We start from the raw sequence: 14,100 nt of genomic DNA, 5'->3' as shown, positions 1-14,100 counted from the left end.
TACATTTGGAGAAGAACTTGCAACACTATCTACAGGTAGTAAAACCAACGGCCAGTTATTTCTGACTCTTTGTTACAGGAAGCCATTTTGGAATACTGGTTTTGTGTTAATCACTAGGGATTGTTTTTGACTGTCCAAGGAGGTCTTGTGCCCAGTGATGATGCGATTTATTTTATTTGATGGTTTGAGTTGAGCGGTACTAAACTTGCCGTTCAATACCATAACTTGCTTTTCTGTGCGGCGTGTGAACCGCTCATTTTTACGGCAGCTTTCCTGATCTTGTTCTTTGGATTTAGTTGCTAGTTGTGTTAAAGGCAAGTTGGTGATTTATTTTGATTATTGACATGATGAGAGTAGCTCAAACGTCTCTGATAACACGGCTACTCTACTACTGCATGTGAACCTCATAGATAGAAGTTTATAATGATGAATGTTCAGGTTATTTTCTTCATCCATACAGGTATAATCATTCTAGCGTTTTTGTATGTAGAGAGGAGAGATGTTCATGTTTTAGTGCACAGCTGATGATTCCTTATTTAGTCCTTAATATGTATGTGACTAATAATATATCTCCATACAACTGCCAGCAGTGTACGTCAACTGGTTCCACTCAGCACTGGCATGGTAGTGTCTGGATGTGACTTGGATGCGCTCTAAGGCTTTCATAGCCCTGCCATGATGCAGCAAAATACCTAGTGTCTGGGTGTCTGCAGGGGCAAACTAATTAGAAATTGGGGTTAGCATTAATCTCTTTTAAACAAATGAGGCTATGGTGATGCTGGGTTAACTGAGAGCAGTTACTTGCTGTGACAAGTCTTCTTACTTTACAGCATATGCTCTTTCTGTCTAGGTTTTAAACGAAAATAAATAAACATTTATACCGGCCTTTTTCAGGCGATAACAAATGCATTTAATGAAATTATATTTTATACGAGTTTGAAGTTGAATAGTGACTTTATGTCAGTAGCCATTACACTAGCTTGCACATTCTTTTGTTGCTTGTTTTGATGATTTTTGGGCTGAAAGAGATTCATAACCAACCAGTAGTCTGGCCTTAGTTTCTGCTGCCATCAATCTCAAAGACTGTGATTTATCTATTCAACGGATATGTGTTTTTGTCCTTACTCTGAGATTTGTTCACTAAGACTTGGCTGGTAGAACATTTTGTCTTGGGTTTGGATTTTAAATATTGTTTACTACAATATTAACAGACTTCTGGGTTATATCACTGCTATTTATATAACACATTTTTTCCATAGACACTAGTGATGAGTCTGGGAGGGCTGAGCTAGGGCAGTTCCTCCTGACCTGGGGGGTTAAAAAAAACAGATCTGTGCTCAAGTCAAAAAAGACCCACAGGTCATCTGAATTTCAGAAGCCAAAAGTGATGTGCGTACATACAACTGGTTTAAGTGTCATGCTTTGGCTCTTTGTCTCATCCTAAGAAATAGGAGACTGTCCAGACATGGACCATTCAAAAGTGCATTTGCAAGCCCCACCTTCTGAACTCTGGCTATACCTACTCCCACAGGTTAGTGTGCATGCTGAGTTGCCCATATCTAAGACCTAAACAGGTCTTGACTTTAACAAATTTAAGTTTAGAGGCAGTGGTTATAAATTCAGCCTTGCTGAATTAAGCTAGCCTTGTTTTAAGATGACTTATTTGAGTAAGTAATTTTGTTAGGACTGGTATGAATAACTTGGTAATTATCAAGCTGATTTTTGAAAACTGCAGGTGTAGTCCAAGGGGTTTTTCCAGAGTATTTTCCTTTCGATTTTATAACGTGTGTCATGATACATTTTTTTTCCATTCAAATGAATTTAATTCAGCTCATTCTTCTATTCTAATCCTTTTTTATTTATCATTTTATAACAAAACAGCTAATTTTCTTTGGTGTGTTACCCTCACTGAAAAAGGGAAGTTCTAAGTGGTTATTGTTGGTTAAAAGGCCTCTGGTTTATTGTGGGATTCGATTTTCTGCCACGCCCTAGGATGACATTGTAATGACTAATACTGTCTGTGGCTACCTGATGCAGCGTGTTCCATGTGCTTTTTGGGACTGGAGTAAATAAATAATCAGTGAATGGAAAAGGCCTTTGCCCCAGCTGAACTGCACAACTCTTGAGAAAAGTGTCCAGACAAATAGGCGCTAAGTAGCTTATACGTTTATAAGTAGCGCAAGAAGCCCTTTGCTTCCTTGAGGAAGCACAGTACTAAGTTTCGGTTGTGAAACAGATAATAAATAACCCCTGCTGCTTCTGCCTGTAAGCTGGCTGAATTTTACTCATAGCACAAGACAGTTTAGGTAAGGAAATATTCAGCCAATCAGAATAAAGATATCTATCCCTGATGCATTTCCTGGGCTGTAAGAGTTCTGCTAGACCAGCAATTTTGTAATTGAGCTATTCTGTCTACACAGGCTCCAGCCATTGATTCTCCATATCATTGGATGTTGTGTCCCACTGCTGTGAAGCAAAACAGGGCCAGTCTGGGGGTGTGACCCCAGACACTGATGCTGGAAATGGCCTTTTTAGTGTGGAGTTTGAACCATTCAGTGTTAACTTGACAACTATAAAAACTACTTTTTAGTTGGCATATTAACAGAGTGAATGTTAAATGCTAACTTTCCAGCTCCCTCACATCAGTGCAACAACTGTAGAATGAGGCAACAAAAGTAAATGCATAATAAAGTCTGTGTCGACAAATATAGTAGTGGACCGCAATCACTCCTACAAGAGCTCCGCTTGCAATTCCTAGGTTATGGGTTGGATTTTCTACTGAGGACAAAGAATAAGAATTTATGCACTCTCACTCAAGATCCTCAGGACAAGTCTGCTGAATGACTTGAATGTATGTAGTGCAAAATGTAAAACGTCTGACTCTTCTGGTGCCCTGTTGATTTGGATACAGGAGTGTTCCTTTTGCTTCCTTAAGTCAACGGTCCTGTCTTGGTTTTGTTGACATTAAGGGAGAGGTTTGTTGTCCTGGTACCATTAATGCAAGTTTACTTACCTGCTCCATGTTGGCTTATTCATCGTTGTTCGTTTTCAGGCATTCCACTGTGGTTTTGTCAGCAAACATGATGGAGTTGATGTTGTGCAGAGACAGTCGTGGGTGAACGGGGAATAAAGCAGAGGGCAGAGGACCCACTCCTGGGGGGTCTCCATGTTAAGTCAGTGAGCAAGAGGTGTTGTGGATACTCAGCCTGTGGTGTGCATGTCAAAGTCCAGTATCCAGTTACACTCTGAGTTTGGTGGGAACAATAGTGTTGACTGTGGGACCAGTCAATAATCAGTTTCCACATGGGTGTCGTTGTCCAGGTGCGCTGCACTTCTGTGTACGCCAATAACAAATAAAATGGCACCCTCCTGCCAACCAGTTGACAGGCACTGAGTGGTGATGCCATCTGGGCATCTTCTCTAAGTGTTCACTCAATTCGGAGTCAGTAGGGGGTGCCCTTTCCTCTGGTGTGGAGCTTAAATCCTAATAAAGCGGGGCAGATGGGGGAATCTGTGAGCGACTGAGAGACTACTGTCTTGTCCATGTGAGAGGAAGAGTGACCTCTGAACCCGTTGGCCTGGTCTACCACCAGCAGCTGGCCTGGCTTGGCTGGTCCGTCCCTGGGAATTAGACTGCCCAGGACTTCTGCTGAGGACACACAGCTGGCCTACAGAGGGGCCTGGAGCGCCCCAGGCAGCAGGCCAAGCAGGGAAAAGCACATAATTGGCTCTGCCCAGGCCCAGTGTAATCCTGGAGAGGCTTAATTTGGCATGCGACGAAAAAGACGCAGGGAATCGGGCATGTTGAGGTTCTTGCATGGAAAAGGCCATTAACAGATGCACTCTTTTGTTTATTGAATAAAAGAGAGGTTGCGCTGTTCAGTGACACAGATTTCCATTGTTTTAAATAGCAAGTCTTTCTTTCTGTCATACTGTCTGCAGTCATTGTTTCAGGGAGGGAGGGAGGAGAAGCAGAGGGAGGGTGTTTGGTCAGTTTAGTGACTCGTCCGTTCAGCCGGTTACAGGAAGTGTGAACACAGCGTAGCGTAAGCTACATGCAGCAAGCGACATTTAAATTGCCTGATCTCTCCTGGCCTGTGCTTCATTTGTGAGTTGGTGAGTGTGTGGAGTGGATGTCCGTGTGTTTCGTCCACGGGGGCTTTTCCCTGGGATGAGCGACTTCTACGAGGGGTGGACTTTGGAGAGCTGGGGGTGGACAGATATGTGTGTATTATCCTCCATTTATACATGTTCTTTGTGTGCGTGTGGCTATGTTTAGACAGCGGGCACTGTCAGCTGTTGACCCAACTTGTGTGTATGGCTGTGGCCGTGATATTGGGTTTGGTTCCAGTCTGTAATGACACAAGACTGTGCTGTAATAGTCTGTCGTGCATTGTAATGGAAAGTTGCTGGTTACACTTTGGTAGTTAGCATTCCTTAGTTGGACTTCAGTTAGTCTAATCGCTTCTAGTATCAGTCACAAGAACACATTTCTAAACCGTTCCAAAGTCCAACAACTTGAATGCGGGGATTGTTCCTGGAGGCTGGGCCGCTGCAGTTTGGCTTTTAGTTGGGCATAACGTTTTGTGGAAATCTGGGCCAACTCTAAACAAGCCATAACATGGATAAAGCTTTGTGGTGTGGTGTGGTGTGGTGTGTTGTGGTGTGTCTTGAAGTTGGCAGTAGTTGCCTGCTGTTGTATCACCAGGTTCACAAGGGCCTGTCACATTGCCTGTTGTCCATTGGTGTTCTTTATAAAGGGAAGGACTTTCGTACTAATGTCCTGCAAAACCGGCCCTGCATGGTGACTGGGGTATACACCAGCAGAGCACCACACTACTATTATGGCACAGTGTTTGCTAACGTTGCATACTAGCTATAGAGGATGTGAAAACAGTGGGTCTATTTTCATAGGATGTGCAAGTTCATGATTGTAGTACATGAAGTTGGTGCCTTTCAAGACCCAACGGAAAGTCGATGAAGCATTGCTATTGTCAATAAAGCGATTTTACTATTGCTTGGAGAATGTGGAGAGTTTCTCTTGGTTATATTTACTTGGATGTATGAATTCCGGTCTTTTATTGTGCTGCCCAGCTCCAGCTACTCAACAACAGCCTTGGACTTTGAGAAGGAGCACAGGATACCTGCGGTGTTCCAGTCTCCCAGGATGTCCCGGCGAAGCCTGCGCCTGCACACCACCACCGGCCTCTATGGTGACGACAGTATGGACCCGTCGGTCAACCACCTGTACCACAGCGCCTCCTTCAGCGCCGGAGGAGTCAGCCAGAGAGAGTCCAAGTGAGTGTTGCTGCTTCCCTATGGATGTGGGCCTGAGTGTATATCGGGTCTGTCTGACTGTTCTCCTTTCTCTCAGGTTGCTGAAGAGCAGGAGGTCTCAGCAGCACAGCGTCTCCTGCTCCCAGTCCCTGCTCCTCAGCACGCCCCGTAAGAGCCAGCACGGCTCCCAGCAGCACAACAGCAGCCTTCACAGCGTGGCCGCGAGCGACGCCTCCCTGCTGTCATCCATGCTGGACGAGTCGTGCATCCAGGAGCGCACGCTGGTCGATAGCTTCTGGGGTTTGGACGAAGACGCCGAACTCAAAGGTGCATGTTTTAAACAGCCTTACGGGCCATGGTTGATTCACAGCATCAGCTTGTCTGGAATGACGCTGTTTACAAAGGGTGATTGGATTCGTTTGTGTGTGTGTGTCAGAGCGGACCATGACAGTAGAGCAGAGTCTATGTGGGGTCAACGGAGACATTAACTCGGCCCAGACCCAGACCTCCATGTTGAATGGCAGTACCTGTAAGGACTGCACTATCCAGTCAGACAGAAAGAAGGCTCTCCCCACCCACTCCTCCTCCAAGTACTCCTCATCTGCAGCCCCCTGCGCCAGCAGCAGCCATGCCCTGCCCTGCGCCTCCTCCCCTCCCTCCACGGTCTACGCCAGGGAGAAGATCCGCAGGCACAACACCGGTGAGATGAGAGCCAGAGCACGGAGATGGTGTGTTGGTGCTGAGTACTGTGCATTCTGAATGAGTGGATTTGATTCAGGTCCGCCGCGGTCCGTCTCTGACGCCTGTGTGCTGCTGATCCGGTGGGCGGCTGCCCGCGCCGCGTTCGTCTTCCTGCTTTTACAGAACGCGCTGCTGAGGAAACCCGGTGAGGTCAAAGGTAACCGGCCTGGGCGTCGGCTCGGGACCGTCACAGCGTCCGCTAGCCTTGCCTGCTCCCCGTCACTGGTCGCAGCTTTCGCCACTCGTGCTTCAGGGACTGGGACGTGGTTGGGCCTTCTTTGCATGACATCAGTTAACTGGAGATGAATGTCAACAGGCACTTCCTTGGTCATAACCTGTTCATGCATTGTCTCACAGGGGCTAGCGCTGAGATTTATGGTGTATGCAAATCACTTGGTGGCCAGAAACCTGGCTGGTTTGTCCACTACTATCTAGGTGGTTCTATATAACCTTGATAAAAGTCACTTAATATGCTTAGTGGATCTCTAATGTTCTCTCTAGGTGCTCTGTGGTCGGTAATGGAAACATGCTTCCGCTACAGCAGGAGAGCAGCTGCCAAGACCATAATTGTCCTGACGTTGTTCATAAAGGCCACTGTGAAGAAGGCCAAAGGGGACAGAGCCGTAATCAACAGCGGTACTGCTCCATGTGCCTTTCCTTTTAACTGAGACTATTCGTGGGGGTTGGCTCACACACTTAAGTCGGGTGTTGTTCAGAGGGTCTGTGAATCATTTGCATGGTTCTCAGAACACTTTAACGGATTATATCTGGAGCCACATTTGCGGTGTACCGAACTGAACTTTCCCTGTTGCTTTTTCTGTTTCTCGTTCCCCTTGCTGTACGGCTGGTTGTCTGCATTGTACTGGAGGTTGAGGTGGGCATAGGAAAGAAGGGGGCTGCTCTACATCATGAGCTTCTAACCAACACTGTTAATCACCTTCTGCAGGATGTCTCTGAACAGTAGCGAAGCGGAGAGCGTCTACCACAGCTTTCCCTGCACACAGCTCACTCTAACATCACATTGTTGGTCTGACACTATAAACCCATGTGACTCTCCCACCGCATTTATATTCCAAACAAATGGACAGCTTTTGCTTTGGCTATTGCCCTGGTGACATGCAAATGCTTTGTCTTTTTAGCTCTCTTGACTGTCACTTTTCATTTCTTTTCTCAGCTCAAGTAAGGGATAGGAAATGGGGATGTTTTTGTAGTTGCAGTGATAGTGTTTTATCCAGTTCCTTTGTCGGTTGCAGGTCACTCCAGCTACTGCGGAAGCATTAATGTGAAAGAGTTTGGGACTGACGGGAAACCGATGAATCGCAGCGGCTCTTTGTGTAAGTAACTTCCGATTGTAGAAAGTCACAATTCTGCTTTATACAGAATTGTAATACTTAAGAGTTGATTAGCCTCTCACATCCATTTCAATTTTTATGTAAATCGTTGAGTAGTCTTTGCTTGCTACAGGAAACTACAGTAATGACAATGTTATTTGATGATATGGATAGAGGAAATGCATTCTTACTGTGCTGTACTGTCTGATTCGGTGTATTTCAGTGAGATGGTTTAGAATCGTGCCTCTGAACAATGACATGACTTTTCTCCTCCTAGTCTTCCCTTACTGAATAAGACCAGTATAGTACTAGGTAATCCCAGGTGGTTCAGGGTGGAAGGATAATACTACTGAGTGTCTAAAGCAAGTGTAAGGAGATCACAAGTCAATACCAACTGATAGACGACTAGACTAAAACTTCAAATCTTGTATGAAAATATTATTTGAAACATTAACTTAAAACAAAATGAAAAGTGTCACAATTCAGATTTCTAATAGCCCTAGCTCATGGATTGTGTTGAATGAATAATTATATAATATTTGACAGGTTAGGACATTGTTTCCTGTTGCTTTTGGGCCAGGAGAACTAACCCATGTTCCCCCTCATTCCACTAGCAAGTAAAGATCCTGGAAGTCAATGGATTTTACTGAAAATGATTTGGTTTGGGGAAAGTGTATGTTACACTATTCAATATCTGCCTGTTTATGCTAAGACACAATTGTCTATTCATGTAGTCTGAGGGTGTATGAATGGGGAAATGTCTGACACCATCACCAGTGACGTTTGAAGAATATGCAAGATCAATTAGGCTTCATGTTTTTGCAAATATTTATTAATTTGAGATTAGAAAAACAGACTGCTGTTTTTCCCTTTTAATTAAGCATTCATCATCCACATTGCTTAGCAATTTAAGCTGTTCAGCTTTGACCTTTTTTATAACGTACAGGTTCAGTAGCCAGTGTTAGCCTGAGATGTGATTTGTACGGAAAAAGGATAATGTTCGAAAGTCTCCTGAATTATCCAGATAACCTAACCTGTTCTTTTTCGAATGCACATCAAATAACGCTGGTTCCAGAGTCAGTCTTATTTTCCAGTCAGGGCAAGCCAAGGTCAAGTTAACCTGATCGGTAGCAGATTTGCTCTGAAGCACTCATTGCTATGGTTTCTTCATATCAGGCTATAAATCAGTCCAAAACTTGAAATCTACTTTGATTTTGCTGAAATTCTGGATCGATTCATTCAGCAATTGTTTTAGTGTGGGCAAAAAGGAGATGACCGACCAGTTCTCTCATACCATTTTCACTCACTTTTGTGGCTACGCTCATTCTTTAGGGTACCTGTATTCGATCGTAGAGGGACGTTTAGGTCTTTGGAGGGATGTGCCCAATGATTGTTCTCTCTGTGCTGTCATGTTTTCTGTGATGCCATTGCTGTCCCCTGTACTACTGGGGTTTACAGGTGATGACTGCAAAGGGAAGCAGCACCTGGAGACACATGTTATCCACTCATCATCGTCATCATCGTGGGTCTCCCGGTCACACCATATATTGGGCGTGTTGTGGCCTGTCACCGCTTACACAGGTCACCTATTAAGCCAAGACAGTGGCCTATTCTGATTACCAGCATGAACCCAGTACCCAGTACTATGTTATTCTCCACTGTACAGTGTAAGTAGATTAAGGTGCTTAGTTCCGCTGTTGTCCCCCAGGCTTCAGGGCGTTGTGGCTGGGGCGGAAGACTGGCTCCGCTGTCAGTGCTGTGGCGCAGAGGATGGTGTCTGTACTCTGGCTGGCTGCCATGTTCCCAGGTCAAATTTGCAATCGTTAAATAACCGGTCTCCCTTACAGTGTCTGAGCAGCCTCTCTACACACCCTGCTCTGCCTATGTCCTGCCTCCTAGACTAGTCTCCTGCTGGATGTCTTACTTCTAACCTGAAACCCCTTGGTGAATGGTGGCTTGGATTGTGGCTAACCTTACTAACCTCTGTAAGCCCCCTCGTTTCAGTTGACTCTTTAACAGCCTCTGCAGGTGCTTACGGAATACTGGAGTTTATTCCTACCTGTTGAGTTTTTTTAATGCGTTTCCTCATTCTGATGCGCTGGCCTCACTGGTTTCCTGGGGTGGCTGCAGACCTGTTTCCTCTTCTGTCTGCTGCCTTGTCTCCTTTGGCGCATTTAGATTAGTTGGCGCCAAAGAATAGGACACGTCTAACTCGAAAACCTGTCGCACTGTATTCGTATCCCATCTCGTGAATGTTCTTCTGCCGCTGATCTGCAGTGCTGTGTGGCAGTGAAGAACTGTCATTGGTCCACCCCTGATATTATTTCCTTTGTTTGTTTACAGGGAAGGCAGTGACGCGGGCCTTCGGTTGGCTGGGGACGGGATGGTATCAACTGGTCACTCTCATGTCTCTGCTCAACATCTTGGTCTTGACACGGTCAGTCTCGTTGGCCCGAGTAACACTCGACTTCATCACGAGAATGTGAACATACTCACCAGGACTTCTGTTTTCCTAGGTGCCTCCCGAAGCTCCTCAAACTCCTGCTGGTTCTGCTACCATTTCTCCTCCTTCTGGGTAAATGCCACAGTTTTCTCTGTCCATCCCAACACCCTGATGCTGGGTGTCCATATTCCGTAGAGGTCAAGTCATTTACTTCCGTAGAGGTCCAGTCTACTGCTCACATGTGGTCTTCAATAGCGGGGTGTCTCCTCTGGTCTTCCAGGTCTGTGGCACTGGGGTCTATCCAGCATGCTGTCTCTGTTACCTGCTGTTAATGTTACTGAGTGGAGGACGGCCTTCAGTTTCCTCTCTGGCCAAGACCAGTCCCCTCTGGAAAAACCCCAAGACGGACAGCCTGCTATGCCCCCGCCCCCACCCCAGGTTTCCCAGGTGGGACTGCTGTTCTTGATGGTTGTCTTCCGTAGTTGCTTAGGATCAGAGCATTTGTTGAGTAGCAGGGTTGTCACTCACTCTTCAGTGCTCCTGGTTGAACTGTAGACTCAGACAGTGTTGTTAACCTCTGTCCTCCTGCCCGGTATGCGACTAGCCTGGCAGTGTGCTGGTGTCTGTGGACGCTGAGCGCCTGGCCCAGTTGGAACACCGGCTGGCCCAGCTATGGGACAAGGTGGAGGGAGGGGAACGGAGTCGGGAGCAGCAGCACGGGAAGGTGCTGGGTCTCTACCAGGCGCTGCAAGAGCAGCTGGACACCCGGACGGATAGAGACCGCATGGGGCTGTGGGTGTCCAGCGTGCTGGACGAGAGACTCACTCTGCTGAAGAGCGAGATGGAGAATGACGCGGCCCGGCAGAGAGAACCGGTGAGGCTGCCCGAGTGGGATTGCCAGAGATCCAATTTACTGTGGTGAAAATGACTTGGTTTGCCTTTGGCGCTGTATGATACGCCCCTCTGTGTGCTCGCTGATCTGTAGTCTCTTCCCTGGGCCGCGCAGAGTCAGACCAGCCAGGAGCAGGTTGAGGTGTGGCAGAAGGACCAGGCGTCTCGTCTGGCTCAACTAGAGGCTCTGCTCCAGACGCTGGCAGCCCAGACCGAGGTAGCGTCATGTCAGTCTCACCTCAGGCCGTTGTGTGGAGTCCCTAACGGGTATCTCCTCCTAACCCTGTGGTATATTTATGTCTACAGGAGGTACAGAGGAGACAGGAGGAGACTGCCGCTGCTGTACCTGTTTCTGGACCGGTTCCGGTACCAGTGCAAAACGGGTGAGTTCAACACAACCTTCAGCCTTTTGCAGTCGTAACACCTGATCATTCTGATTATTGTGGTCGGTGACAATTCGTGCCCTTCCAGTGTGGGTGTAAACAGCGAGTCCCATGATGCCTTGCTGGCAGAGGTGAAGCGGCTGGAGGCGGCGCTGGGGGGCATTAGGAATGATCTGCAGGGGGTGATGGGCTGCCAGGGAGCCTGTCACCGCCTGGACACACTTCACGAAACGGTGAGTTGCTTCGACATTCATTGCTCCCGTAGGTGCCTCTCATTCCGTTACGTAACTGCCCGTGTCTTCAGGGCTGCGACAACTAATCAATGTGGATGATTAGTCAGCAACGACTAATGCGTTATCCGTTACCTGGGTTTGTGGGATGCAGCAGAAAATAGACTGCGGCTACAGCAGGGGAATATCACGTTCAACTCTTCTGTTAATTCATGTTGAACCCGGGGGGGGGGGGAGAAATACTTTGGGAAATGTGCGAAGGGTGCACAACAGGCCGTCCGGTATTTTAGCTGACCTGTGACCTTCCCGACGGTGTGTCCGGCAGGTGTCCGCCCAGGTGAAGCGTGAGCTACGGTCGTTGTTCTACGGCAGCGAGCGTGCCGCCGATTCCCAACCCGGGGAGGAGGAGCTCCCGGAGACCCTGCTGCCGTGGCTGTCCGAGCGTTACGTGAGCGGGGCCGACCTGCAGACCTCTCTAGCCTCCCTGGAGCTTAGCATCCTGCAGAATGTGAGCCGGCAGCTGGAGGAGAACCGGGCCGGGCAGGAGACCCTGAGCCGTGACACCGTCACTCAGACGGTCATGAACACCGTTGGAGCCACGGGGATGTCTGAGGAGGTACTGTTGGGGTTTAGTAAAAACATTTAAAAGAATGTATGGGTGTACTGTTTAACATGCTGTGGTTTAGTAGTGGTTATGGCCGTTTAGGAGCTCGAATGGACTTGGCATCCGAGCTCCTGAAACCGATTGCTAAAGGAATCGGTTTCATGTCAGTGTTCCTTGTTCCAACCATATCTTCTCATCCAACCACTGTCCCCCCCCCCCCGTCCTCCTCCAGCATGTGCAGCTGATAGTGAAGAATGCCCTGAACCTGTACTCCCAGGATCGGACCGGCCTGGCTGACTACGCTCTGGAGTCTGGAGGTAAAGTCACAGTTACGGGGGCTGTCGGGTGTTTTCCCTACTGCCTATTGTTACAATGCTACTGATCTGGTCTTTTCTGGCGTGGCCGACTTTAGCAAACCGGCCCCCAGGCTATAATCCAGCGTGGTGGACGGTGTGGAGGTTTGTGAAACTGATCTGAGATCTGGGTCTCCTTTCAGGTGGCAGCGTCCTCAGTACCCGCTGTTCTGAGACGTACGAGACCAAGACCGCCCTGATGAGCTTGTTTGGCCTACCGCTGTGGTACTTCTCCCAGTCGCCACGCGTGGTCATCCAGGTATGACTCTGGTCGCCCCACCGGGACAGCAGTGCTCCATCCGTAGGCTGGTCTGATCCGTCTCTCTCCATCTCTGTCTTGTCCTGCAGCCTGACGTCCATCCGGGGAACTGTTGGGCGTTTCAGGGTTCCCAGGGTTACCTGGTGGTCCGCCTCTCCATGAGGATCGTGCCCTCTGCCTTTTCGTTGGAGCACGCCCCCAAAGCGCTGTCTCCATTAGGCTCCATCAGCAGCGCCCCGCGCCACTTCAATGTCTACGTAAGCCGTGCAAACCGCCACCTAAACAGCCGTCACCCGTTGAACCGCCACCGGTCCGCTGCGACCGTCTAAGCGCGCCATTCCATATGACGCCCTGTGGCCGCTCGAATCCGACTCCCATTTCCTGTCCGTGTGCCTTGGTGGATCACTAATGACGGACTGCCGCTTACTGCTGTGGTTGTCTGCTGTTTCCAGGGCCTAGATGATGAGTACCAGGATGAGGGTAAGCTACTGGGCAGCTACACCTACCAGGAGGATGGGGACTCCCTGCAGACCTACCCTGTCACTGTAAGTACACCTCAACACTACCTCCGAGGGGACGGGGAGGGGCGGCTGCGTTGGCCACGTGTTAAGTTGGGAGTCCATAGACCATATCTGTAGTTAAGAGGTTCTCGCTACTCTTTCTTGACCAAATCAGTCAACATTGAGTGTCTTTTGCCACCTGTCCACAGGAGGAAAATGATCGAGCCTATCAGATCATTGAGGTCCGGGTGTTGTCCAATTGGGGGAACCCAGAGTACACCTGTCTGTACCGTTTCAGAGTACACGGTCAGCCCAGTCCTGACTAATGACACAAGACTGTCTACATTTGAATGTGCTGCAGGTGAATGGTGGCATGTTATACAGAGAAGGAACACAACCACATACATGCTTGCTCTGCAAAACTTGATTTGTGCACTAATTCAGCTTGACCGCTAGTGACAACTGGTCCAAATCGGAAGCACTGTCATTGAAGGACAATGGGCTGACCACTTGGACTCCTACAGAAGACAGAAAATATGGAGGACTGGTATTGGGTTTTATTGGTTAAACAATGTTTCCAGTACCATTGCTCAGTCTGACACAAGCTTTGTGTGTTGAGCTCTTTAGCTTATGGTGAAACCTGGTTTTACTGTGTTCTCTTGAACAATGGAAGAATGTAAAGTTGTACATTTTGTCAACAGTTTGTCATTTTAAATATAGTAATATCAGTATTGCTTTGAAATACATGCTGCAATTTATATATTTCTTTTATAACTGGAATTTACCACTTAAGTTATGTGCTGGTCTTTTAAGCCATAGAAGTCAGGCCCTTTAGATGTATCGCCAAGTGCCCAGTTGTAAATCTCATTATTTATTTGTTTGTTCCTAATGACTGTTTAATATATTTTTGTAAAGGCTTTTGAGACTTTGGGACAATCCAGGTGTTATTTTTTTATTATATAATTTTATGTTTGTCTTTTGTACATAATTGAGACATTTGCAAATAAAGATCTTAATTTTGAGTGTAATTTCAATGTATGTGTATTTCAATTACTTCAAATGGAAAAAAAAAATCTTGAGTTTCATAG

The 14,100-nt window shown here is 47.4% G+C and overlaps 1 protein-coding gene across 1 annotated transcript; it reads left to right on the top strand.

The window, feature by feature from the left end:
• The first annotated feature begins 1,465 nt into the window (after nt 1-1,465).
• zgc:152977 (SUN domain-containing protein 1) lies at nt 1,466-14,040 on the top strand. The gene is given in 23 exon segments (XM_020046899.2): nt 1,466-1,503; nt 1,505-1,531; nt 5,095-5,298; nt 5,375-5,604; nt 5,714-5,977; nt 6,056-6,175; nt 6,520-6,654; nt 7,272-7,352; nt 8,808-8,930; nt 9,058-9,156; nt 9,693-9,786; nt 9,866-9,924; nt 10,073-10,239; nt 10,397-10,666; nt 10,778-10,900; nt 10,990-11,066; nt 11,155-11,299; nt 11,622-11,912; nt 12,133-12,217; nt 12,397-12,512; nt 12,602-12,769; nt 12,965-13,057; nt 13,222-14,040. Coding segments are annotated over 23 exon segments (3,126 nt in total). The 3' UTR covers nt 13,339-14,040.
• Nucleotides 14,041-14,100: the final 60 nt, after the last annotated feature.

The sequence above is a fragment of the Esox lucius genome, chromosome 5, assembly GCF_011004845.1.
Source record: "Esox lucius isolate fEsoLuc1 chromosome 5, fEsoLuc1.pri, whole genome shotgun sequence".
Classification (NCBI taxonomy): Eukaryota; Metazoa; Chordata; class Actinopteri; order Esociformes; family Esocidae; genus Esox; species Esox lucius.
Note: the sequence above shows the minus strand (reverse complement) of the source record. Positions and strands in the feature narration are given on the sequence as shown.